This window comes from Pangasianodon hypophthalmus, chromosome 28 (genome assembly GCF_027358585.1).
Source record: "Pangasianodon hypophthalmus isolate fPanHyp1 chromosome 28, fPanHyp1.pri, whole genome shotgun sequence".
NCBI lineage: Eukaryota > Metazoa > Chordata > Actinopteri > Siluriformes > Pangasiidae > Pangasianodon > Pangasianodon hypophthalmus.
Genome location: NC_069737.1, coordinates 12,217,934 through 12,244,193, shown reverse-complemented (window position 1 = coordinate 12,244,193; position 26,260 = coordinate 12,217,934). Strand labels below are relative to the sequence as shown.

The window sequence follows — 26,260 nt, the reverse complement described above, 5'->3', positions numbered from 1 at the left end:
TTTTTTTTTAAAGGGTTCCTTATTCCTAAGGGTTTTTTTTTTAGTTAAAACTTTCAGTTTTCTTCATAGCTTTTTGATTATTGCATAATTCAGAGTTTCACATACACCATTTTTTTTGGCGGTATTTTAAATATTTATTCACCACCCCCTCTCCCCAAAACACACACATTGAGCAGCGGTTTCAGAATAATAGTCATGTTTACTATGACACTAATGCAGGCGGCAGGTAAAAAGACCATTACTCGATCACAAAAACAATCAGGCACAGATGAGAAAACAAAAATATATGAAATACAGCTGCATTCCCATCTTTCTCCTCGTTATTATAGCAACTCAACGGCTCACCCCTCCCACGCTCGCTTTGCTCCTTTCACACCGCTCATTTTACCTGACGCCTTCCGTCCATGCAAGAGTTTCATTTTAGAAACAATCATAATATACAGACACTGCTTTATAGTGACTTTGTGATATTATATAATATTCGTAATAGCAGTCAACATCGGGTAAAAATGGTGTACGTAGATCTCAAGTTTATAAATATTTCCTCCCACATTCATCGCTTTGTCACTGCACAAGTTCACAACTGAAAGACAAGGCATTGTGAGGAACTGCTGAGTAATCACAAGCTGATTACAAAACGACTTTCAGTTTAGCTCCCAATTGTACTCATCACATTTGTCTTTTTTCTGCCTGTTGCTCTTTTTTCCCTTTATCTACCAAAAAAAGGATGGCAGATACGCAAATCAAATCAAAATGGCTGCCACTAACATGTCTGTCATTGCATTGTCTACACCTGTGTTCCAGTACAGCTTTAACACGCCCTGGTCGACTTGATAATGACTTGGAAATAAGCCAAAAATTTATACCACAGTGCTGCTGAATTCTTGTCTCTGATTGGTCAGAAAGTATTGATTAATTTTCTATAGCACCGACTGCAAGACAATCTCAGGTTTATATTAATGCGCTCGTTCTAATGTTACTGTTTCTATAGTTAACAGCTGATTCACAGGGACACCAGAGGCACCAAATAATCTAAGACTAATAACAAATAACGAAGTAAAAATGTGTTATTTAAAAAAAGAACAGCATATAAATGTTGATATGGCGGAGTTTTCTGAAGACGTTTATTAAACATTTATGGAAGGAGTCTCCAGTGTCAGCGCTTTGTAACAGTCAGTTTTCTGACACGGGAATGTTGGTTTCTTGGTAACATGACAATCTCAGATTTTTTTTTTCTTATAATCTAAAAGAGAAAAAAAACGAGAGGCTGGTGAGGGAACGACTGTTTATAGCTGCTATAATGTAAGTGATAACAGGAACTAATTTGTTTCCTCAACAGCCCACAACATGTAATTCTAAACAGATTAAAAGTATAATGCACTGTTCATTAAGAAATGGAAACATTTCACAGAAATCGTTGGCACGTTGCTGTGGTATAAGAGGAATAAAACAGTTCTGGGCGTGCCGTTATGTTCAGCACCAAGTGTTTTATTCCCTACATGTTACACAAGTGGCCACTTGTAACACAAGGTGAGGTGTGTGTGGCGATCGGGGAGCTGCTTAGACTCTCTGTCTAACCAGACTTCTTAAAATCTCTGCCACAGAAAGTGATAGACTTAAAGGATTTCCCCTAAAAGGTAAAGGGCAAGGGGAAGTCGACAAGGGTGTGTTAAGAAAACGTATTGGAACACAGCCTCTCTGAGTAAAGAAGCCAGCATAATGAATACTAGGAATATGTTCTGGTCACTATTACAACTGCGTAACATCCCAAATTAGCATATTTTGTGTACAACCCTTAATTTCTGCACAATAATAATCAGGGGAAACACGGTCAACACATTCGGCAACAGGCATTTTGGTAAAAAAAAAAAAAAAAAGACAACATTGTTATTGATAGACATTCTTCTTGAACAACGACTCCCAAAAGCTTCGATAGCAAGTAACATGGTTCCAGAAGTGGCATGAAATCAAAGTCAGTCAGTTGATTTTGTTAGCTTATCAAATTAAAACGTTTTGTTTTCTTCTTCGGACGTACCGACACTTGAATTTCAAATACTGCTGAAGTTGTATAAAGACATAAATAAAGACAAAACAAAAAACAACGGACTATAATACAGACTGTTGTATGATACAAAGAACTTGCTATGCTTCATTTTGAAATGATGAACTGCCAGAATGGAATAAAAAAAAAAAAAAAGTGAGAAAAAAAATTGACACCAGGACAACAGCAAATATACCCCTGAGATTATCAAATATAATCCTCGAACGTACGCAAGACGCAGTTTTCCTGCTCTTGGAACGAGATTCGCTTGCGCTACTGAAAGCTTGAAGGCACAAATAAACCCCAAGGTCACTCAGAGCCCCGGGGACTTTACACTGCACAACCGCCGGCTCCGTCCCAATCCACCTGCAGCTCAGACACACAGCAACACTGACGTGACGGGTTGATAAGTGTCAGTAAACTTCCACTGTGATTGAGATGCAGGACTTCAGACTGAGACAAGGCCGTGGTTTAGGGAGGAGGAAAGAAGCAGGAATAAGGGTCGAATTACAATTCAGTATTTTTTTTTTTTTTTTTTTTTTTTACAGGCAGTGATACGAAGTTTAAAGGCCACTATTTCCCAAGTCGTCTAAGAATGAGGAGATAAGATCATGATGATATTTTGCATGAAACGTGTAGTTTGTCATTTTTATAGGTGATTCTAGACCTGTAGTAAGTATCATTATCAGGAGAAAAAAAAATAATATTGACATGCAGTGGATCTGGCTAGTTTCTTCATTTCTGCTTTTTTTTTTTTTTGGCCCCTGAAATAAGCCCTGGGTAGACGTTCGATCTAATGACAATCTCAATCCATTCTTTGTTTTACAAGCTGAAGTTCATGCATTTCACACTTTTTTTTTTTTTTTTAAGTTCTTCAGGTTGCTACACACATTTTCACATTTCAAACTGTAGAAACTTCCTTTAGACGTGTTTTTTTTGGGAATACACTCACACTGGACATTGACCTTCGATATCAACCCAAGATTAGGGTTAACCAGAGAGAACCTATCTTTAAAAAAAAAAAAAAAAGACCCTTAATCTCCTATTCCTGGTCACTTGGTGAACATGAGCCCTGGATTTAAGGCCGATCGACTGATAGTCATCAAGTAGAGAAAACGAAAAAGGATTAAAACAGAATGCAGGACTGGAAGTAGCGTGATATTTTTCTTCTGTAATATTCTAATCTCTTCATCTTATTGTTCTACCCCAACATATATTTATACATATATTCATTTATATATATATATATATATATATATATATATATATATATATATATATATATATTTCTGAATAACATCGAGTATTATATTAAAACAAGACTTTTCCCCAAAGGTTATTATGCACAATATATAAATGTATCTTACAAGACTATACAAGGTTTAAGTCACAATGATCATTACAGATACATCCAAGCATTCGACGCGTTACCTTTGGTTTGAAGGTTAGTTTACGCTAAACGTAAGAATGATGATTAAAAGAAAAGAAAAAAAATGGTCGTGCTGCACTCAGTTTGCACACAACTTACCGTGTCGCTGTGATGGAGAAAAAAAAATTCAAGTTTTAACACTTTCACACTATTTTCACAAGTGTGACACAAACCCCGAGTTGCACGACACTGATATCAGAATATTTCTCACACGTGGACTGAGGAGGAAAAAAAAAAAAAGGGGAGAAGCTGGGGAATAGTTCAAGTTTCTCATTCACTGTGTGCAAGTTTTTTTTTTTAAATTTTTAAAAACTGCTACAACTCATACACCAAGCCACGACTCTCTGAAGGGGATTGCAAAGTGGCAGGCGGAGAGAATCCTCTCCTCCACTCCTTTTCTCTTACTTCTTACCACTTTTTTTTTCCTTCTTCCCAGGAAGGGGAGAAAAAAAGCCGAGCAGGAATGCGGCGCTCCACCTGCAGACACATGCCGTCTGGACAAAAAAAAGAGCAGGAAATCTCTTTTCTTTTGGCACCTTGATTCTTACTCTCTCCTTCACTCTCTGTCACTCGCTGTCCGTCTCCAGCTCTGTGTCGGACCACTCGACGGGTGCGAGGAGTCTTTTTTGTTGTGCGTACTCGATCACGGCTCGGTAGCAGAAGTAATACTGGTCCCACGTCTGGATGCTGAAGGCGCGCTGAGTGCGCATGCGTCGCACCGTCTGCTTCACGTCCACCGTGGCAATGTCCTCAAGGCGCGAGAGACAAATGTCCAGCGTGCAGAACGTACCTGAGAAAGAAGTAAACATTGAATGACTTTCAAAAATTTCAAAAACACTGAAAGAAAGAAAGAAAGAACATGGCATGCGCTGTTACCCTTAAATGAAACAGGTGTGTGAACCTACCTGTCCTTCCGATTCCAGCACTGCAGTGCACGACTATGGGAGGGCCTCCTAGAGGTCCCGTCCAATCAGGAAATATCGTTCGCAATGCCAGCTCCTGCCTCTGCTTCACCTTTGCCCGGAAATCCAACATGGCTGACGCAGATTTTGGAACCCCAAAATCCGGCCAGCTCATGTACAGGTAATGAGACACCTCTCTACACTCACCAGTCTGTGTGTGAGAGACAGGACAAAGATGGAAAATGGCAAAAGACACAACCACAAAAAGGTTATAAAAGGAATAAAACACTCGGTTGTGTGCCGTTATAGGAAAATAATCAAGGGGTAGTGCACACAGGGTGGAGCGATGTGACCAGACACCAAGCTAAGTTACTGTTAGCACCCCAGAGTTGATTATTTTCCAATAACAGCGCATCCTGAAATATTTTAGTCCTCTTGAACGAGAGCAATTTGCCTAAGCTAAAAATTTAGACTAGTTTAAAGCCATCATGTTATATGTTTGATCCATTTAGTTAGTTAGTTAATTAATGAGGTAGGTAGATAGGTAAACAGGTAGGTAAGTAGGCAGGCATATAGGTAGCTAAGTAGGGAGGTAAATACGCAGACAGGTAGGTAGGTAAATAGATAGGTAAGTAAATAGGGAAGTAAACAGGCAGGTCGGTAGACAGGCATATAGGTAGATAAGTAGGTATATGGATAAATATGTAGGTAGGTAGGTAGATAAATAGGTAAATAGGCAGATATGTAGTTAGGTTACTAGGTAGATAGGTAGGTATATAGGTAGATATGTAGGAAGGAAGGTAAATAGGTAGATATGTAGTTAGGTTAATAGGTAGATAGGTAGGTATATAGGTAGATATGTAGGAAGGAAGGTAAATAGGTAGATATGTAGTTAGGTTAATAGGTAGATAGGTAGGTATATAGGTAGATATGTAGGAAGGAAGGTAGGTAGGTAGGTAAATAGGTAAATATGTAGGTAGGTAAATTGGTAGATAGGCAGGTAGGTTACTAGGTAGATAGGCAGGTAGGTTACTAGGTAGATAGGCAGGTAGGTTACTAGGTAGGTAATTTCTGATCGCAGAAGGGAATATAGGTACATTAATGTTTAATGGAATATTAGCAAAACAAGTTATTTCCTGTTATCAGCTGTTACAGCAGCTATAAACAGTCGTTCCCTCACTAGCTTCTCCTTTTCTTCTTCTTGAAGTTAATAAGAGAATAAATGCTCGTTATGTTATTGAGAACATCAATACTTTTTTCAAATATTGCATTTTTCTAATTATTCAGATAGGTGGTAAAGCATGGGACTCTAGATCTCAGGATCATGGGTATGAGCCCCACGCTCGGCGCCAACCCCAGCCACGGGGGGTGCACAGGCTAGTGCACTCTCACTGCCTGTCCCAAGCCCAGATAAATGGGGAAGGTTGCGTCAGACAGACTGACTGACACACAGACAACCTGAAAGCATAATGCCTCCATCACCCGGTGAAGGAGGTATACAAAAGAGGAAGCTGAAATACGTACCTGACTATTATAGAGCTCCAGATGTGAAAGTTTAAAATCTTGAAACATCTCAATGTGGACGTTTCTCACCAGGAAGTACCCATACTCCTCTGTGCGGCCTGCTTCCAGAGGCCAGTACTGTCCGCACTTCACTCTGCCTCGCTCCACAACTCTGAGAGAGAGAGAGAGAGAGAGAGAGAGAGAGAGAGAGAATTTAAACTGACCTGAATACTTCTTATAAATTAGGTAAAGATATTTCTCAGAGAGAAGTGCCGGAAATAAGTGAATAGTATAAACAGTACAACGTGTGAAAGGTGGAAAGGAAGATGAGCGGTGTTTCAGCCATGTTTACCTTGTTGTCATGACTATGATTAACACCAATTGCTCCCATACCATTCGCCAAAAATCACCATATGTTTTTGGCAAAGGCCCTAAAACCGCAAATATAAAACTCATCATTAGGGCAAACACAAACACTGTAATTTTCACCATCAAGGTGTACTGACACCAAGCACTTCAATATTTACAACATTTTAAAATTATAAGCCATAATGTCCATATAGGGAAACTAAGCTTCAAGCAGAGTCCCTGAATTCCTCATGGTTGGGATGCCACTACCATGAACAGATTTGCATATGATGATGTGGGAATAAAGGCAAAATGTTATGCTGTTCAAGCTTCACATGAAGCAAAATTCAAAGCCAAAAAAGTATCCATAAGATCTAGGTATTAGCAAGGAGTAGCTGACGTTTATTTTTCCCTATATCCCTAAAGATTTCAGCAAAGCCTGCTTTTTAGATGAGGCTTAATAAAGTTCAGATGGAATGAGGATGATAAGAGTAGTTTCTTACCCTGAGTGGCAATGTACGCGTTCGTCATCTTGTAGCCGTCCATGAAACTTGCGTTAATGTAGTCTGAAGTCTGGAAGGAAAAACAAACAAAAAAAAAGAACAGGGGAAGTCAGACTCCAATGTGCAATGTTTTTTTTTTTTTTTCCAGTTTCAGACCTTAAAGTCAAATAGAAAGAGCAGTTAAACGTATACCATATTATATTTTAAATATAAATTGAAGTGACACTGGATATTTCTATGCTGTGAATTCTCCTGCGTTATGTCTGCAGTGGTAGTGTGCTTGCAGGGTTACTAAAACTTATCATTTCAAGGTTTTTTTCCTGCTCTAATGATGTAATGACTTGCATTGTCTACATTAAATGGATTTTTATTTGCATGTGAGCTAGCCAAAAGGCATTATACTATACTGTACACATTTGAGTACACACAAAACAACTGTTACGTTAAAATAATGTTTATAAAATTGATGAATTGAATAAATAATAATAAGATAATGTACATCCACAAAATACATTCAGATTAAAATGAGGTTAACAACTAGACCACCATTTCTGGATCATTATCAGGAAGATTTATGGCATGATTACCTAGTCTAAACATATCACATAGTATTAATCGATCATTACAAATACACACACTGGTGGTGAAAAGTAAAGGGAAATATAGTACTGTGCAAAATTCTTTGGCACATGCAAAGAAATGCTGTAGAGCAAAGATGCCTTCAAAAACAATGAAGTTAAAAAAAAATTAAAAATACTATAGAGAGCAGTGAACAGTAATAAATGAAACAAAGTCAATATTTGGTGTGAGGATCCTTTGCTTTAAAAAAAAATAGTAGTCTCAGGTACAGTGTGTGCAGTTTTATAAGGAAATGAGCTGGAAGTGTTACTGAGCATCTTGCAGAAGCAGCCACAGTTCTTCTGGAGACTTTGACTGTCACACTTGCTTCTTATTTTTGCAGCGAAACCCAGCAGCCTTCATTATGTTTTTGTCTGAAAAGTGTCTCTTATGGAATCTGCTGCTTTCTTTACTGACATACAAACATTTTTCTGTAACATTTAATTTTGTGCTGGAAAACTAATGTTTGGAATCTAAAATGTTTTTGTACTGAATCAATAATGTAGAAGTCAGAAAATAAAAATCTATAACAAAGTTTGTACAAAAAAAAATAGGGTGTCTAAGACTTTTGCACAGTACTGTATATATTTAGTACAAAAGAATCTTTGCACGACCTTTGCATATGTAACGAAAAAGGAAAAAATATCCCCTAAATGTAGTTCTTTTTTATAAAGACTTTTCCATAACATTTCTTACATCATCATTACCAAGCACACTGTTTTTGTAAGTTGTAAGTGAGAGTGGAAGCGAGGAAAGGCGGTGTGCTGACACACAAAAAAAAGAAATCCAAAAAATAAATTTTTGTCTGGTTTAGTCATGGTTAGCATTGCCATTGTTGTTCTGCGGTAGAAATGTCATGTTTACAACAGTAGTGGATTACACATGTTTAAAAACCGCTATATAAATAAAATTGAACTGAACTAAACTGAATTAATGACCTTAAATAAGACTGGCCTGAAATGCTGGATCGGTATATAAGTATTGGATAAAATTTGATATGTTTTCTCAGCACCTGGTGTGTCTTATGCTGAGAACATGTGTGATACTGACTGACGCAACAGATCAGCACATGAACAAAGGACACGGCTTGTCTTAAAGTGCACCCTGAATATCTGGTGTTTCGCATATCTTGGTAACACGATTGCTGAGTGTCGCTCAGTTATTAAGAGGATGTGAGGACTTTCTTTTCAGTGAAATATACTTATTGAGAAAATTAAATAATCAATTCTAATATGCTAAATGTTGAAGATGCTGCTGACCTCATCGTCGTCATCATTGAGTGGGCAAAGTCGGACACGGGATTCGTCCAGGCAGAGCACGTCACTGTAGCGGTTTTTGACCTGGTTAGCTGGTTTCCTGTCGAGACAAACATCACAAAGTTATTTGTGCCGTTTACACGTATCCAACAGTGTGTCAGAAATCTGGAAAAAAAAAATGGAATTGTCTGGTAATGTAAATGATAACCTGCATCTCACAGGTTTTAGGTTAGCCATGGGGGGAAAAATAATTACTTCCTAATGTAATCATTTTCATAACCCTAATATTTTCTTTGTTGTCCTACCATAATCATATTAATACACTCATCACTACCACCTTAATACACTCATCACTACCACCCTAATACACTCATCACTACCACCCTAATACACTCATCACTACCACCCTAATACACTCATCATATTAATACACTCATCACTACCACCCTAATACACTCATCACTACCACCCTAATACACTCATCATATTAATACACTCATCACTACCACCCTAATACACTCATCATATTAATACACTCATCACTACCACCCTAATACACTCATCATATTAATACACTCATCACTACCACCCTAATACACTCATCACTACCACCCTAATACACTCATCATATTAATACACTCATCACTACCACCTTAATACACTCATCACTACCACCCTAATACACTCATCACTACCACCCTAATACACTCATCATATTAATACACTCATCACTACCACCCTAATACACTCATCACTACCACTCTAATACACTCATCATATTAATACACTCATCACTACCACCCTAATACACTCATCATATTAATACACTCATCACTACCACCTTAATACACTCATCACTACCACCCTAATACACTCATCACTACCACCCTAATACACTCATCATATTAATACACTCATCACTACCACCCTAATACACTCATCACTACCACCCTAATACACTCATCACTACCACTCTAATACACTCATCATATTAATACACTCATCACTACCACCTTAATACACTCATCACTACCACCCTAATACACTCATCATATTAATACACTCATCACTACCACCCTAATACACTCATCACTACCACCCTAATACACTCATCATATTAATACACTCATCACTACCACCTTAATACACTCATCACTACCACCCTAATACACTCATCATATTAATACACTCATCACTACCACCCTAATACACTCATCATATTAATACACTCATCACTACCACCCTAATACACTCATCATATTAATACACTCATCACTACCACCCTAATACACTCATCACTACCACCCTAATACACTCATCATATTAATACACTCATCACTACCACCCTAATACACTCATCACTACCACCTTAATACACTCATCACTACCACTCTAATACACTCATCATATTAATACACTCATCACTACCACCCTAATACACTCATCACTACCACCCTAATACACTCATCATATTAATACACTCATCACTACCACCCTAATACACTCATCACTACCACCCTAATACACTCATCACTACCACTCTAATACACTCATCATATTAATACACTCATCACTACCACCCTAATACACTCATCATATTAATACACTCATCACTACCACCCTAATACACTCATCACTACCACCCTAATACACTCATCACTACCACCCTAATACACTCATCACTACCACCCTAACACACTCATCACTACCACCCTAATACACTCATCATATCAATACACTCATCACTACCACCCTAATACACTCATCATATTAATACACTCATCACTACCACCTTAATACACTCATCACTACCACCCTAATACACTCATCACTACCACCCTAATACACTCATCACTACCACCCTAATACACTCATCATATTAATACACTCATCACTACCACCCTAATACACTCATCATATTAATACACTCATCACTACCACCTTAATACACTCATCACTACCACCCTAATACACTCATCATATTAATACACTCATCACTACCACCCTAATACACTCATCATATTAATACACTCATCACTACCACCTAAATACACTCATCATATTAATACACTCATCACTACCACCCTAATACACTCATCATATTAATACACTCATCACTACCACCCTAATACACTCATCACTACCACCTTAATACACTCATCACTACCACTCTAATACACTCATCATATTAATACACTCATCACTACCACCCTAATACACTCATCATATTAATACACTCATCACTACCACCCTAATACACTCATCACTACCACCCTAATACACTCATCACTACCACCCTAATACACTCATCATATTAATACACTCATCACTACCACCCTAATACACTCATCATATTAATACACTCATCACTACCACCTTAATACACTCATCATATTAATACACTCATCACTACCACCCTAATACACTCATCATATTAATACACTCATCACTACCACCCTAATACACTCATCATATTAATACACTCATCACTACCACCCTAATACACTCATCATATTAATACACTCATCACTACCACCTTAATACACTCATCATATTAATACACTCATCATATTAATACACTCATCACTACCACCCTAATACACTCATCATATTAATACACTCATCACTACCACCTTAATACACTCATCACTACCACCCTAATACACTCATCATATTAATACACTCATCATATTAATACACTCATCATATTAATACACTCATCACTACCACCCTAATACACTCATCATATTAATACACTCATCATATTAATACACTCATCATATTAATACACTCATCACTACCACCCTAATACACTCATCATATTAATACACTCATCACTACCACCTTAATACACTCATCATATTAATACACTCATCACTACCACCCTAATACACTCATCATATTAATACACTCATCACTACCACCCTAATACACTCATCATATTAATACACTCATCACTACCACCCTAATACACTCATCACTACCACCCTAATACACTCATCATATTAATACACTCATCATATTAATACACTCATCACTACCACCCTAATACACTCATCATATTAATACACTCATCACTACCACCTTAATACACTCATCATATTAATACACTCATCATATTAATACACTCATCATATTAATACACTCATCACTACCACCCTAATACACTCATCATATTAATACACTCATCACTACCACCTTAATACACTCATCATATTAATACACTCATCACTACCACCCTAATACACTCATCATATTAATACACTCATCATATTAATACACTCATCATATTAATACACTCATCACTACCACCCTAATACACTCATCATATTAATATACTCATCACTACCACCCTAATACACTCATCATATTAATATACTCATCACTACCACCCTAATACACTCATCACTACCACCCTAATACACTCATCACTACCACCCTAATACACTCATCATATCATCACTACCACCCTAATACACTCATCACTACCACCCTAATACACTCATCATATTAATACACTCATCACTACCACCCTAATACACTCATCATATTAATACACTCATCACTACCACCTTAGTACACTCATCACTACCTCCCTAATACACTCATCATATTAATACACTCATCACTACCACCCTAATACACTCATCATATTAATACACTCATCACTACCATCCTAATACACTCATCATATTAATACACTCATCACTACCACCTTAATACACTCATCATATTAATACACTCATCATATTAATACACTCATCACTACCACCCTAATACACTCATCATATTAATACACTCATCACTACCACCTTAATACACTCATCATATTAATACACTCATCATATTAATACACTCATCATATTAATACACTCATCACTACCACCCTAATACACTCATCACTACCACCCTAATACACTCATCATATTAATACACTCATCACTACCACCTTAATACACTCATCACTACCACCCTAATACACTCATCACTACCACCCTAATACACTCATCATATTAATACACTCATCACTACCACCCTAATACACTCATCATATTAATACACTCACCACTACCACCCTAATACACTCATCATATTAATACACTCATCACTACCACCCTAATACACTCATCACTACCACCCTAATACACTCATCACTACCACCCTAATACACTCATCACTACCACTCTAATACACTCATCACTACCTCCCTAATACACTCATCATATTAATACACTCATCACTACCACCCTAATACACTCATCATATTAATACACTCATCACTACCATCCTAATACACTCATCATATTAATACACTCATCACTACCACCTTAATACACTCATCACTACCACCCTAATACACTCATCATATTAATACACTCATCACTACCACCTTAATACACTCATCATATTAATACACTCATCATATTAATACACTCATCATATTAATACACTCATCACTACCACCCTAATACACTCATCACTACCACCCTAATACACTCATCATATTAATACACTCATCACTACCACCTTAATACACTCATCACTACCACCCTAATACACTCATCACTACCACCCTAATACACTCATCACTACCACCCTAATACACTCATCACTACCACCCTAATACACTCATCATATTAATACACTCATCACTACCACCCTAATACACTCATCATATTAATACACTCATCACTACCACCCTAATACACTCATCACTACCACCCTAATACACTCATCATATTAATACACTCATCACTACCACCCTAATACACTCATCACTACCACCTTAATACACTCATCACTACCACTCTAATACACTCATCATATTAATACACTCATCACTACCACCCTAATACACTCATCACTACCACCCTAATACACTCATCATATTAATACACTCATCACTACCACCCTAATACACTCATCATATTAATACACTCATCACTACCACCTTAATACACTCATCACTACCACCCTAATACACTCATCATATTAATACACTCATCACTACCACCCTAATACACTCATCATATTAATACACTCATCACTACCACCTAAATACACTCATCATATTAATACACTCATCACTACCACCCTAATACACTCATCATATTAATACACTCATCACTACCACCCTAATACACTCATCACTACCACCTTAATACACTCATCACTACCACTCTAATACACTCATCATATTAATACACTCATCACTACCACCCTAATACACTCATCATATTAATACACTCATCACTACCACCCTAATACACTCATCACTACCACCCTAATACACTCATCACTACCACCCTAATACACTCATCATATTAATACACTCATCACTACCACCCTAATACACTCATCATATTAATACACTCATCACTACCACCTTAATACACTCATCATATTAATACACTCATCACTACCACCCTAATACACTCATCATATTAATACACTCATCACTACCACCCTAATACACTCATCATATTAATACACTCATCACTACCACCCTAATACACTCATCATATTAATACACTCATCACTACCACCTTAATACACTCATCATATTAATACACTCATCATATTAATACACTCATCACTACCACCCTAATACACTCATCATATTAATACACTCATCACTACCACCTTAATACACTCATCACTACCACCCTAATACACTCATCATATTAATACACTCATCATATTAATACACTCATCATATTAATACACTCATCACTACCACCCTAATACACTCATCATATTAATACACTCATCATATTAATACACTCATCATATTAATACACTCATCACTACCACCCTAATACACTCATCATATTAATACACTCATCACTACCACCTTAATACACTCATCATATTAATACACTCATCACTACCACCCTAATACACTCATCATATTAATACACTCATCACTACCACCCTAATACACTCATCATATTAATACACTCATCACTACCACCCTAATACACTCATCACTACCACCCTAATACACTCATCACTACCACCCTAATACACTCATCATATTAATACACTCATCATATTAATACACTCATCACTACCACCCTAATACACTCATCATATTAATACACTCATCACTACCACCTTAATACACTCATCATATTAATACACTCATCATATTAATACACTCATCATATTAATACACTCATCACTACCACCCTAATACACTCATCATATTAATACACTCATCACTACCACCTTAATACACTCATCATATTAATACACTCATCACTACCACCCTAATACACTCATCATATTAATACACTCATCATATTAATACACTCATCATATTAATACACTCATCACTACCACCCTAATACACTCATCATATTAATATACTCATCACTACCACCCTAATACACTCATCATATTAATATACTCATCACTACCACCCTAATACACTCATCACTACCACCCTAATACACTCATCACTACCACCCTAATACACTCATCATATCATCACTACCACCCTAATACACTCATCACTACCACCCTAATACACTCATCATATTAATACACTCATCACTACCACCCTAATACACTCATCATATTAATACACTCATCACTACCACCTTAGTACACTCATCACTACCTCCCTAATACACTCATCATATTAATACACTCATCACTACCACCCTAATACACTCATCATATTAATACACTCATCACTACCATCCTAATACACTCATCATATTAATACACTCATCACTACCACCTTAATACACTCATCATATTAATACACTCATCATATTAATACACTCATCACTACCACCTTAATACACTCATCATATTAATACACTCATCACTACCACCTTAATACACTCATCATATTAATACACTCATCATATTAATACACTCATCATATTAATACACTCATCACTACCACCCTAATACACTCATCACTACCACCCTAATACACTCATCATATTAATACACTCATCACTACCACCTTAATACACTCATCACTACCACCCTAATACACTCATCACTACCACCCTAATACACTCATCATATTAATACACTCATCACTACCACCCTAATACACTCATCATATTAATACACTCACCACTACCACCCTAATACACTCATCATATTAATACACTCATCACTACCACCCTAATACACTCATCACTACCACCCTAATACACTCATCACTACCACCCTAATACACTCATCACTACCACTCTAATACACTCATCACTACCTCCCTAATACACTCATCATATTAATACACTCATCACTACCACCCTAATACACTCATCATATTAATACACTCATCACTACCATCCTAATACACTCATCATATTAATACACTCATCACTACCACCTTAATACACTCATCACTACCACCCTAATACACTCATCATATTAATACACTCATCACTACCACCTTAATACACTCATCATATTAATACACTCATCATATTAATACACTCATCATATTAATACACTCATCACTACCACCCTAATACACTCATCACTACCACCCTAATACACTCATCATATTAATACACTCATCACTACCACCTTAATACACTCATCACTACCACCCTAATACACTCATCACTACCACCCTAATACACTCATCACTACCACCCTAATACACTCATCACTACCACCCTAATACACTCATCATATTAATACACTCACCACTACCACCCTAATACACTCATCATATTAATACACTCATCACTACCACCCTAATACACTCATCATATTAATACACTCATCACTACCACCCTAATACACTCATCACTACCACCCTAATACACTCATCACTACCACCCTAATACACTCATCACTACCACCCTAATACACTCATCATATTAATACACTCATCACTACCACCTTAATACACTCATCACTACCACCCTAATACACTCATCATATTAATACACTCATCACTACCACCCTAATACACTCATTATATTAATACACTCATCACTACCACCCTAATACACTCATCACTACCACCCTAATACACTCATCATATTAATACACTCATCACTACCACCTTAATACACTCATCACTACCACCCTAATACACTCATCATATTAATACACTCATCACTACCACCCTAATACACTCATTATATTAATACACTCATCACTACCACCCTAATACACTCATCATATTAATATACTCATCACTACCACCCTAATACACTCATCATATTAATACACTCATCACTACCACCCTAATACACTCATCATATTAATACACTCATCACTACCACCTTAATACACTCATCATATTAATACACTCATCACTACCACCTTAATACACTCATCACTACCACCCTAATACACTCATCATATTAATACACTCATCACTACCACCTTAATACACTCATCACTACCACCCTAATACACTCATCATATTAATACACTCATCACTACCACCTTAATACACTCATCATATTAATACACTCATCACTACCACCTTAATACACTCATAATATTAATACACTCATCACTACCACCTTAATACACTCATCATATTAATACACTCATCACTACCACCTTAATACACTCATCATATTAATACACTCATCATATTAATACACTCATCACTACCACCTTAATACACTCATCATATTAATACACTCATCACTACCACCCTAATACACTCATCATATTAATACACTCATCATATTAATACACTCATCATATTAATACACTCATCATATTAATACACTCATCATATTAATACACTCATCACTACCACCCTAATACACTCATCATATTAATACACTCATCACTACCACCTTAATACACTCATCATATTAATACACTCATCACTACCACCCTAATACACTCATCATATTAATACACTCATCATATTAATACACTCATCATATTAATACACTCATCACCACCAGCCTAATACACACATCATATTAATACACTCATCACTACCACCTTAATACACTCATCACTACCACCTTAATACACTCATCATATTAATACACTCATCACTACCACCTTAATACACTCATCATATTAATACACTCATCACTACCACCTTAATACACTCATCATATTAATACACTCATCACTACCACCCTAATACACTCATCATATTAATACACTCATCATATTAATACACTCATCACCACCAGCCTAATACACACATCATATTAATACACTCATCACTACCACCTTAATACACTCATCACTACCACCTTAATACACTCATCATATTAATACACTCATCACTACCACCTTAATACACTCATCATATTAATACACTCATCACTACCACCTTAATACACTCATCATATTAATACACTCATCACCACCAGCCTAATACACTCATCATATTAATACACTCATCATATTAATACACTCATCATATTAATACACTCATCACCACCAGCCTAATACACACATCATATTAATACACTCATCACTACCACCCTAATACACTCATCATATTAATACACTCATCACCACCAGCCTAATACACTCATCACTACCACCCTAATACACTCATCACTACCACCCTAATACACTCATCATATTAATACACTCATCATATTAATACACTCATCACTACCACCCTAATACACTCATCACTACCACCCTAATACACTCATCATATTAATACACTCATCACCACCAGCCTAATACACTCATCTCTTCCGTTCTAATGTACATGATTATCATCGTAATTCATGACCATGCTCAAGATGGCATTAAGGTAAAAGTTGCTTCCAGTATCCTTTGGTTTTATTTATTCTTGAATTTATACTACTTTCTGATTTTTCATTATTTACTTTCAATCATTTTCCCTTGGAATATGAATTAAGTTTATCGTATACCAATCTAATCATACTTATTCTAATGCAGGCTTACTCACAATCCTCATTATCACATTAATATACTCATCACTGACTCATGATGACTGATCTAATGAACTCGTCATCATCAACCCAATTTATTCATACTCATCATCATCCTCACTTGGAGTAGTCAAAGGTTCCAGCGGGTGGCTCTTTCCGGATCTCCTCGTACTCCTGGTAGATGCCTTTCTTCTTCTTGGTTTTGACGTGCTGCACCAGCTCCTGCACCGACATTCCCCCTGGCTCGGCCGTATGTACCGATGCCGTTCCAAGTGGCCAGCTTGTCTCATGGACTGGGCTACGTGACAGGGGTGTTGGCCTCGATGACTTCTGAGGAAGGGGTGGGACTCCATCTCTTGTTTCCGCTTCCTCGCCAAGGAAGTCGGCTTCCTGCTCAGCGCCGTTGCCGTCTCGCCGGCAGTCATTCACGCCTCCTTTTGGCGCTGACGGTGTTTCTGTGTTGTGTTTGTGATGCAGAGGCGTGTCTGGGGGCGTATCTGACTGAGGGGGTGGAGCCTGACGGCCGTTGGCTATGTTGGCGTTTGAACAAAGTGGTGTCAGGCCATTCCAATGGGTGTGCCGGTGGTTCTGAGGATTAGCGTTGCCGTCATCAAGGCTGTTCCCAAGCAACGTGGCACCTGGGTTTGCGTTGGCCGTCTGGTTTTGATCCTGACAGTAGGAGTGCAGCAGACCGTCCAAACAGTCTGTGTTGCCATCAGTGGAGTTGTTCAGGGTGGAATTAACACATGACTGGATCCAGGCCATGTGGCTGTACTGTGACGAGCCACCCAGGTGCTCCGGGAGCGAGGTGACTGGGATGTGATTGGCCAGTTCATGAGCTTTTACAGTACACACCTAAGATGAAGGGAAACACACATCATCAACCAAGTGGCCATGTTAAATAATATTAGCATTAGTACAGAATATTAGCATAAAATTTATTCATTAACAATTTAACTTACAACAGTGATTAAAGTAAAGACTAGTTTTCCTGAAGTGACAAAAGACCAGGAATAAACGTCCAGAAACATCTAAAGCTCTACTGCTGCATGGAGGTTTCTCTGTAGAGCACCACACATGGACCTCCCTGATTCACACTGAGCAAAATCGTTACAGATAATACGTTCAAACGAGCAGCAGCGACATTTCTGATTTGTCGGGACTTCCGGAAAAAAAGTTCTATTACTTATTATTATAATTATTGTATTTTTATTATATTTTCAGGCACTTTGTATATAAAATATTTTAAATAATATTATAAATTACATATAATATACATTTTTTATTGTTAATATGTTCTTCTTTGTATCGTTACTATTATATACTTCATTATCTTTTTTTAGTATTGTATTTTTGACCATTTTGTTTTTTATTTATCTTTTTTTTTTTTACTTTACACTGTAAAACATTTTGAGCTGCGTTGTTTATTATTATTATTATTAATTTGCTAAACTAAATTACTTTTTTTTTTTTTTTTTTTTTTACCCGTTATGCTTTCCTTCAAAACTCATTTGCTGAAGCTATTTTTTTTTTTTTAAATCCTCTAATTATTTAAGTAGGGTGCGAATACTCACCCTCTCTCTGAGTTTCTCTCGCACAAAAAGACGCAGTACGGCAAACGGCGCTCGAAACCAAAGTGGCGATGACACAATGAACACGCACTTTAACCTGGCAGGAAAAGCTCCCTGGATCAAACGGACATAATGGATGTTAGTAATGATGATAAAACATGTCTTCACTGGACAGAAGACGCTGTCAGTCGTTATGCACTTTGATTATATGTTAACGCTGGGACACTTACTTTGAGAAGGTTTAAAATTTTGACACAGAGTTCGTAGTCGAAGTTGGCGTAGGTGGAGTTTGTCATGTCGTAGATGAATATAAGACCATCTCTCTGAGTCTGAATGCTAAAGAGAGAAGAAACACAGTAGGGGTCAATTAAAAGGCTGGCGATAAACCATTCCACAAATATGATTTAAAAAAAAAACAAAACAGCAATCATAAGACCATGCAGAGAATAACTTAACCGAGTGCTTTAAATAACCAGCTTAATGATGTGTCTGGTGACCTGTTTAATAATTCTGCATTTATTAAGGATTTCTTTCAAAACTGAATACACAGACAAAAATACTGTAATGACTGAGACTGAATCAGACACAGCAGAAGCAGATTTATGTTTGAAACAGTGCACAGTCTAATTCACCCCCAGTTTCAATACTTAATCTGATTTCCTGCTGATAAATACGTCTGATAAATACTAGTAGCTTATTTGTTGCTGTAGCATAATCCCCTGCCCTAGCTGAGAGGTGCGTCCACACCTTTTCAGAAAAAGTAGTCAAAACTGACTGAGTATTACAAATTCCCCTCTATTTTATACATTTAGCATTTTTTCTTCCCTCAAAACTTCTTCAGTAAACAGGTTAGTTTGCCTGTTTACTGAAATAAAAGTTCTGAAACATCAGTGTGCAACTTCAGCTTCAACACCAATTTATTTCGAGTGGACTGACAGTTTCAGTCTCCGTCTCTACCTCTCTATGGCTTTGTCCAGCTGATAGATGATGGCCTGAAGAACAGCCTTGTGGGTAGTGACGTCAGGACGGTGGAGACGGGCAGTGAAGAGCGCCAAGGCTGCGCCCTTAGCGTCACGCCCTGGCTGCAAGAGCGTGCACACACACACACACACACACACACACACACACACACTTATAAACACAGGAACACACTGCAGCTATTTACTCATAATGCACATGAACTGGAAAGATGAACAGAAACACGAGCTAAACACACGCATCTGCTGTAAATGACAACACTATATTGAAACTAAGCAAAATATCTTCACACATGACGCAACATAAATAAAAATTCAAGCTGAACATACACTGTTACACTGTTTCATACGAAATTTTCAGTCAAATATCAATACTAACACAGAGGGTTTATTTTATTTCATTAATTTCACTTAATGATCCAAAAATCACTTGTTACAAATGACTCACCAGGACTGTAAATTTGCCACTCAATAACTCAGTCCTCAAAGGTTCTTCATTTGGGTTAATATTGTAGATACCTTCCTTTATCCTAGTATACTGAAGAGACAAATATGATACACACACACACACACAGGTTTAGGCTGATCAGAGTTAGAGCAGAGGTAGTGTGTTGTCCTGCTGCATCTGTATTTAAAAAAATGATCTAAATCTTTAAAAAAAAAAAGAAAAATGATATCAGATATGTTGTGTATAATCTACTACAGTCTATTTATACTCAAGAACAACTGTAAATAGTGTCTGGAACAATTATACGCATGTTAGAGCAGTGTTTTCCTTCTTGGAATTTTTAATATCCAATTTTAGAACAGCTGGCAGTTCATTGTTTGGCCCAAAATAAACTGCGGGATTAAATTACTCCGAGCTGCCAGAGCTCTGTCCTGAACACCACGATTCATAGATTTCATGTTGAGTTAGTGGGACTAGTAGAATGTCAGCCATTTTAGGAAGCACTTCAGGCTGCAGAATCCAGTGAAAAGACTCTTAATAGTATTTTCATATTCTGTCGTCTCAGCATCCAAGCGACTGGACGTATTACCCACAATGCACAGAGAAACCCTATTCCCATGACGGCCATTGATTTTTTTTTATTATTTTTTTCATCACAACCCTACATATGGAGTCTGATGGGTATTTTTGCCAACTGATCTGCATAAAGAAATCTACTAAATAAACAAGTGAAAAAGGAAAGCCTAGGTGCACGTGGTAGTTTTGAGCAGTTTTATTGTCAGAACGAACAATGAGCCTGATAGTAGACACCAGACGATATTTCACTATACCACAGTGTTGCTGAATTCTCAGTTCTGATTAATTTTTGTTAAATTTCTGTAACAGCAGCTCAGACAGTAGCTCCAGCTACTTGGTTTTACAGCATCCCGAAAAAAACGAAATCAAACCAATGATGTGACAACACAGAAATATCACAGCCAGGCTTTCAGAGGGAATGTGTGTTTGGTGTGAAAAGGCATAGACACTGGTTTATTACCCCAGGAAAGAGCAATGAACTTTAAAAAAGCTACATTACCAGCAACATGTGTACTCTGTACTGAGAGAACCACTAATTATGGCTAACTCTTGGATTACACTACCATTAGACTGACACTGTAAGTATGACATTACCTTGTAAGCCTGGAAGAGTTCTATGGCTCGGGAGACGTCGAACTTTCGTGCCATGAGAAACTTGACGGCAGTGATCTGACTGACGAGGGTGGCGTTCTGCGACTGTTCCCTACATCTTAATGCAGCCAGGAACTCCTCCACCGCCTGACACACACACACACACACACACACACACACACACACGCAACATATTCAGCTGTGTGCAGATGATCTGCTTTGATGCCATTCATGACCAGCAGTGTTAATGTGAATGACGCGCTGCCTTGCTGCGCTACTGTGACCAAGACAGCGAGAGAGTAGCGAGAATCAATCCTGGTATGTTTATCATTTCAGGAGACCAAGTTCCAAAAACTACTACATTCTTCATCATGTTCAGAAAAGGACAAATTTAACATACACAGCATGAACAGTAGTTTGCATTTTGTAAATTTGCCATTCGTAATTCCCTGTGCATTTTAAATACCATTTATAACACAGTTTCATTTTTACAATCTAAAAATATTCTTGTCAAGTGCTTGTCAACTAAATGAGACGCAAGGTGACGCTATTCTGTATGTTTTTGCCTGGTTCTGCACACTCGTTTGCAAAAAGATGTCTGACCTGCATTTCAAGCCCTGATTCGTTCAATTCTGACCAGACAGATTCTAAAGAAAGGCAAAATAAACACCCACTGGAAAAATAAACACCCGATTCATTTTGCTTGCCGTGTGTGTGTGTGTGTGTGTGTGTGTGTGCACGAGGTGAACCGTTCTCTGTACGTGGAGTCGACTCCAAAGCTTTGGGGCCGACTCATAGGTTTTTAACTCCCTGGAATCAGTGAATCGACTCTTTTCGGGATGTGAGCCGAAAGCAGGATAGAGTCTTGATGACTTGACACACAAAATACATTATTATATATTATTATATTATATGACGGTGAGTCAAATGAGAACTTCATTCTTTTATTGTTTATTGCAAATAGGTGTCACAAAAGTGCATCATTTTTCTACATAATCTCATGTGCTCCAGCGCTTATAGTGATTCCTCTATAAAAACATTCTGCTCAATTCTAGTTCATGTCACACTTTAAAGGTTTGCATGTGACTCCCCCTCGTATACACATATGTACGCTAAAATTAAACATAACATTTGTCAAGGAATCCCGTAGACTAATCATTTACGTGAGACCATGTTCATTTTCATCTCAAGTTGTCACACAAAATACTGAATTTTTGGCCAAAGGAAGATCTAGAAACCCAGATAAGTGAGGAAAATGAATACACACCACATAATAAGCATGATTCAAACAGGGACATTCCGCCTCCTCGGTTTCTCACATTCCCACATCAAATGATCATAAAGTGAAATATGACTCACATGAAAACAAGTTATGTCATGAGCAGTGTAAAGAGCGTAGTGTAAAGAGTTTCCATACTTTAGAGGAGGTTGTGGATTAAAATCTGATCACAGTGATACCCAAAATAAATAAATAAATAAATCTTGTGTCATGGTTTACTAACTAAAATGTCAGAGCGGCAAATCCATCTGCTTTTTTTTTTCCCCACAGTGTCTCACTGGTAGAATTTGGGGATTGCTATTGCTGGGAAAGATGGCATGCTGCATTCACATCTGTCCAAAATAAGGACGCTTAGAAGACAAGCCTCCTCAAACCGGCTTCAAATATAGAAGCTAGCGATGGTGGAAAAGATCAAGACTTTTGGATTTCATTTGGTATTATAAACAGTATTTCCATACGGCCCACACGTCTGCATACGATACCAACCAACCAACCAGAAAAGACGTTTATTTAACATTTAGGGAATGAGTCTGCAGTCAGTGTCGTCACTCTGTAACAGTCAGGATGGAGAGATTTGCACGTTCCGGCTGCTTGCTAACAAGACGACGAGCTGCATTCTTTGTCTTTGGGGAAACAAGGTTTCATCTGGCACGTAGTTATATTTGAACTTAATGCGTTTCACAGCGGCGCGATTCTCCTCGACGCTGTAGCTACACTCGGCTGAGGTGCGAGCTGTGACCTGATGCTGGAATGATTTTTTTTTTTACTTAGTGGATTAACAAGCGTGTAGGGATGACGGATGAGCTTTTCCGAATCAGGAAGACGCAGGTACGTGGAAACACTGACCAAACTCAAGTCTGGCGTGAAGCCGTCGTATGTCTCGCAGTTATGTCGAGAGGAAACAGAGACGCTGGTCAGACTCGAATCTTTTACGTGCAACACCACACCTCCTAACCTCCGATGGTGCGAATGTGATCATTATAGATACGCTTAACTACCTCCCCATATGTTATTATTAATATTATTATGTGAGCAAACTACAAGATTAGGCAGCACACTGGGAAATATCAAATCCAATCCGATACCGATTCACCGTTTCTGGTCCGTATCGTGTCTATACATCCCGAATTCGTTACGAAGGACGGCTTTCCCTGGTTTTCCTCAGGAATAGTGCATAATCCATGTGCACCCTTTTAAGCGCCCTACTCCCAACCTGAATACAAGAGCACTCACAGAAGTGTGTCGTGACTGAATATCGTGATGTATCGTATAACCGAGTATCGGAGAGGAATCATCATTATTACTGAGAATCAAATAAACACCAGTCACTTTCCTGGGATTGTGCAGAGTAAATCTACAGCATTAATTAAACAGCTTTCACAATACACAACTACACAATAAAATACCAGCCTTCTTTACAACAAAGCACTGCTGGCCCTTTTCTTTAAAAGCTTGACATTAATGAGAAATTGTCTATGAAGCGTTATAGCTGGCTTATGAGCTGTACAGAGTATATCTGAGTATAATATGTTTATAAATGAACACTGCGAATCATTAGAAGGAATGTGCTTGACTACCAAGCAGACTGTCTCCAGTCCTGTCTCAGGCTCGAGCCTAAATCACCTGCTGTCATATATGTAGTGAACTAGATAAGCGGTTCTTAGCGTTACTGGACAACCCCGTTTAGTAAACCTACTCAGGGAGTACAGAGGCATTTGTGATTCAGCCTTCTAAACGAGCCTTTTAGCAGGCACGCTAACAGACTAGCTAGCTGTTAGCTGCTCCAGGAGTGTTAAAGATGTTTATTTGTTTCACTTTTGACAAGACTGGCACATTTTGCGTCTTAGGAATATTGTATCTGCGTGTCAGGCATCATTTAACAGCTTAACTATCAAATATAAGCGTACTATTCCCAGGAGAGTAGCTAGCCCTGTAGCATGCGAGCAGCCGAACACGGGTAGCTAGGCTAACGTTAACGTTAATGTTAATGGCTAGAAAACAGCAGCTGGGCCGCGTCTTTCACTACAAACTATGAACCCTGTGGAGGAAACAGTTAGCCTTCATACTTGTCAGTTACAGCGCAACTTAAAAACGCTGATAAACCGTAGCCGCAGAACGCGACGGACGCGGTAAAGCGTGCATGGAAAAAACGTGAAGGTGTCTTACCACCTCTTCTTGGGTTGTCAGGGCTTCCGCCATCTTGAAGCCTGAGCAACGTTTACGGGCGCGCCCTCGACTGTCGTGAACGCGCCGCCCTCGAGTGCCGTTAAGTGAACGCGCCGCTCATTCCCGAGAAAAGGAGCGCGCCTAAGGGCACGAAAATTCATCCAATCAAAAATA

At 37.9% G+C, this 26,260-nt stretch overlaps 1 protein-coding gene across 3 annotated transcripts; it reads right to left on the bottom strand.

Annotated features, from left to right (window-relative positions):
• Positions 1–109: 109 nt before the first annotated feature.
• ptpn9b (protein tyrosine phosphatase non-receptor type 9b) lies at positions 110–26,227 on the bottom strand. 3 transcript variants are annotated; one of them, XM_026943245.3, is made up of 13 exons: positions 26,087–26,227; positions 22,645–22,788; positions 21,475–21,564; positions 21,007–21,131; positions 20,280–20,385; positions 20,053–20,163; positions 18,600–19,333; positions 8,604–8,700; positions 6,727–6,796; positions 6,228–6,306; positions 5,897–6,047; positions 4,376–4,583; positions 110–4,260 (listed from the first exon to the last, which is right to left on the bottom strand). In XM_026943245.3, exons 1-13 carry the CDS (start codon positions 26,117–26,119, stop codon positions 4,037–4,039), a joined length of 2,172 nt encoding a protein of 723 aa, XP_026799046.3. In that variant the 5' UTR covers positions 26,120–26,227; the 3' UTR covers positions 110–4,036. The 3 variants fall into 3 exon arrangements, with proteins under 3 accessions (XP_026799046.3, XP_026799047.3, XP_034157112.2); XM_026943246.3 differs by having other exon boundaries at positions 26,090–26,190; XM_034301221.2 differs by lacking the exon at positions 26,087–26,227 and adding an exon at positions 25,987–26,006.
• Positions 26,228–26,260: the final 33 nt, after the last annotated feature.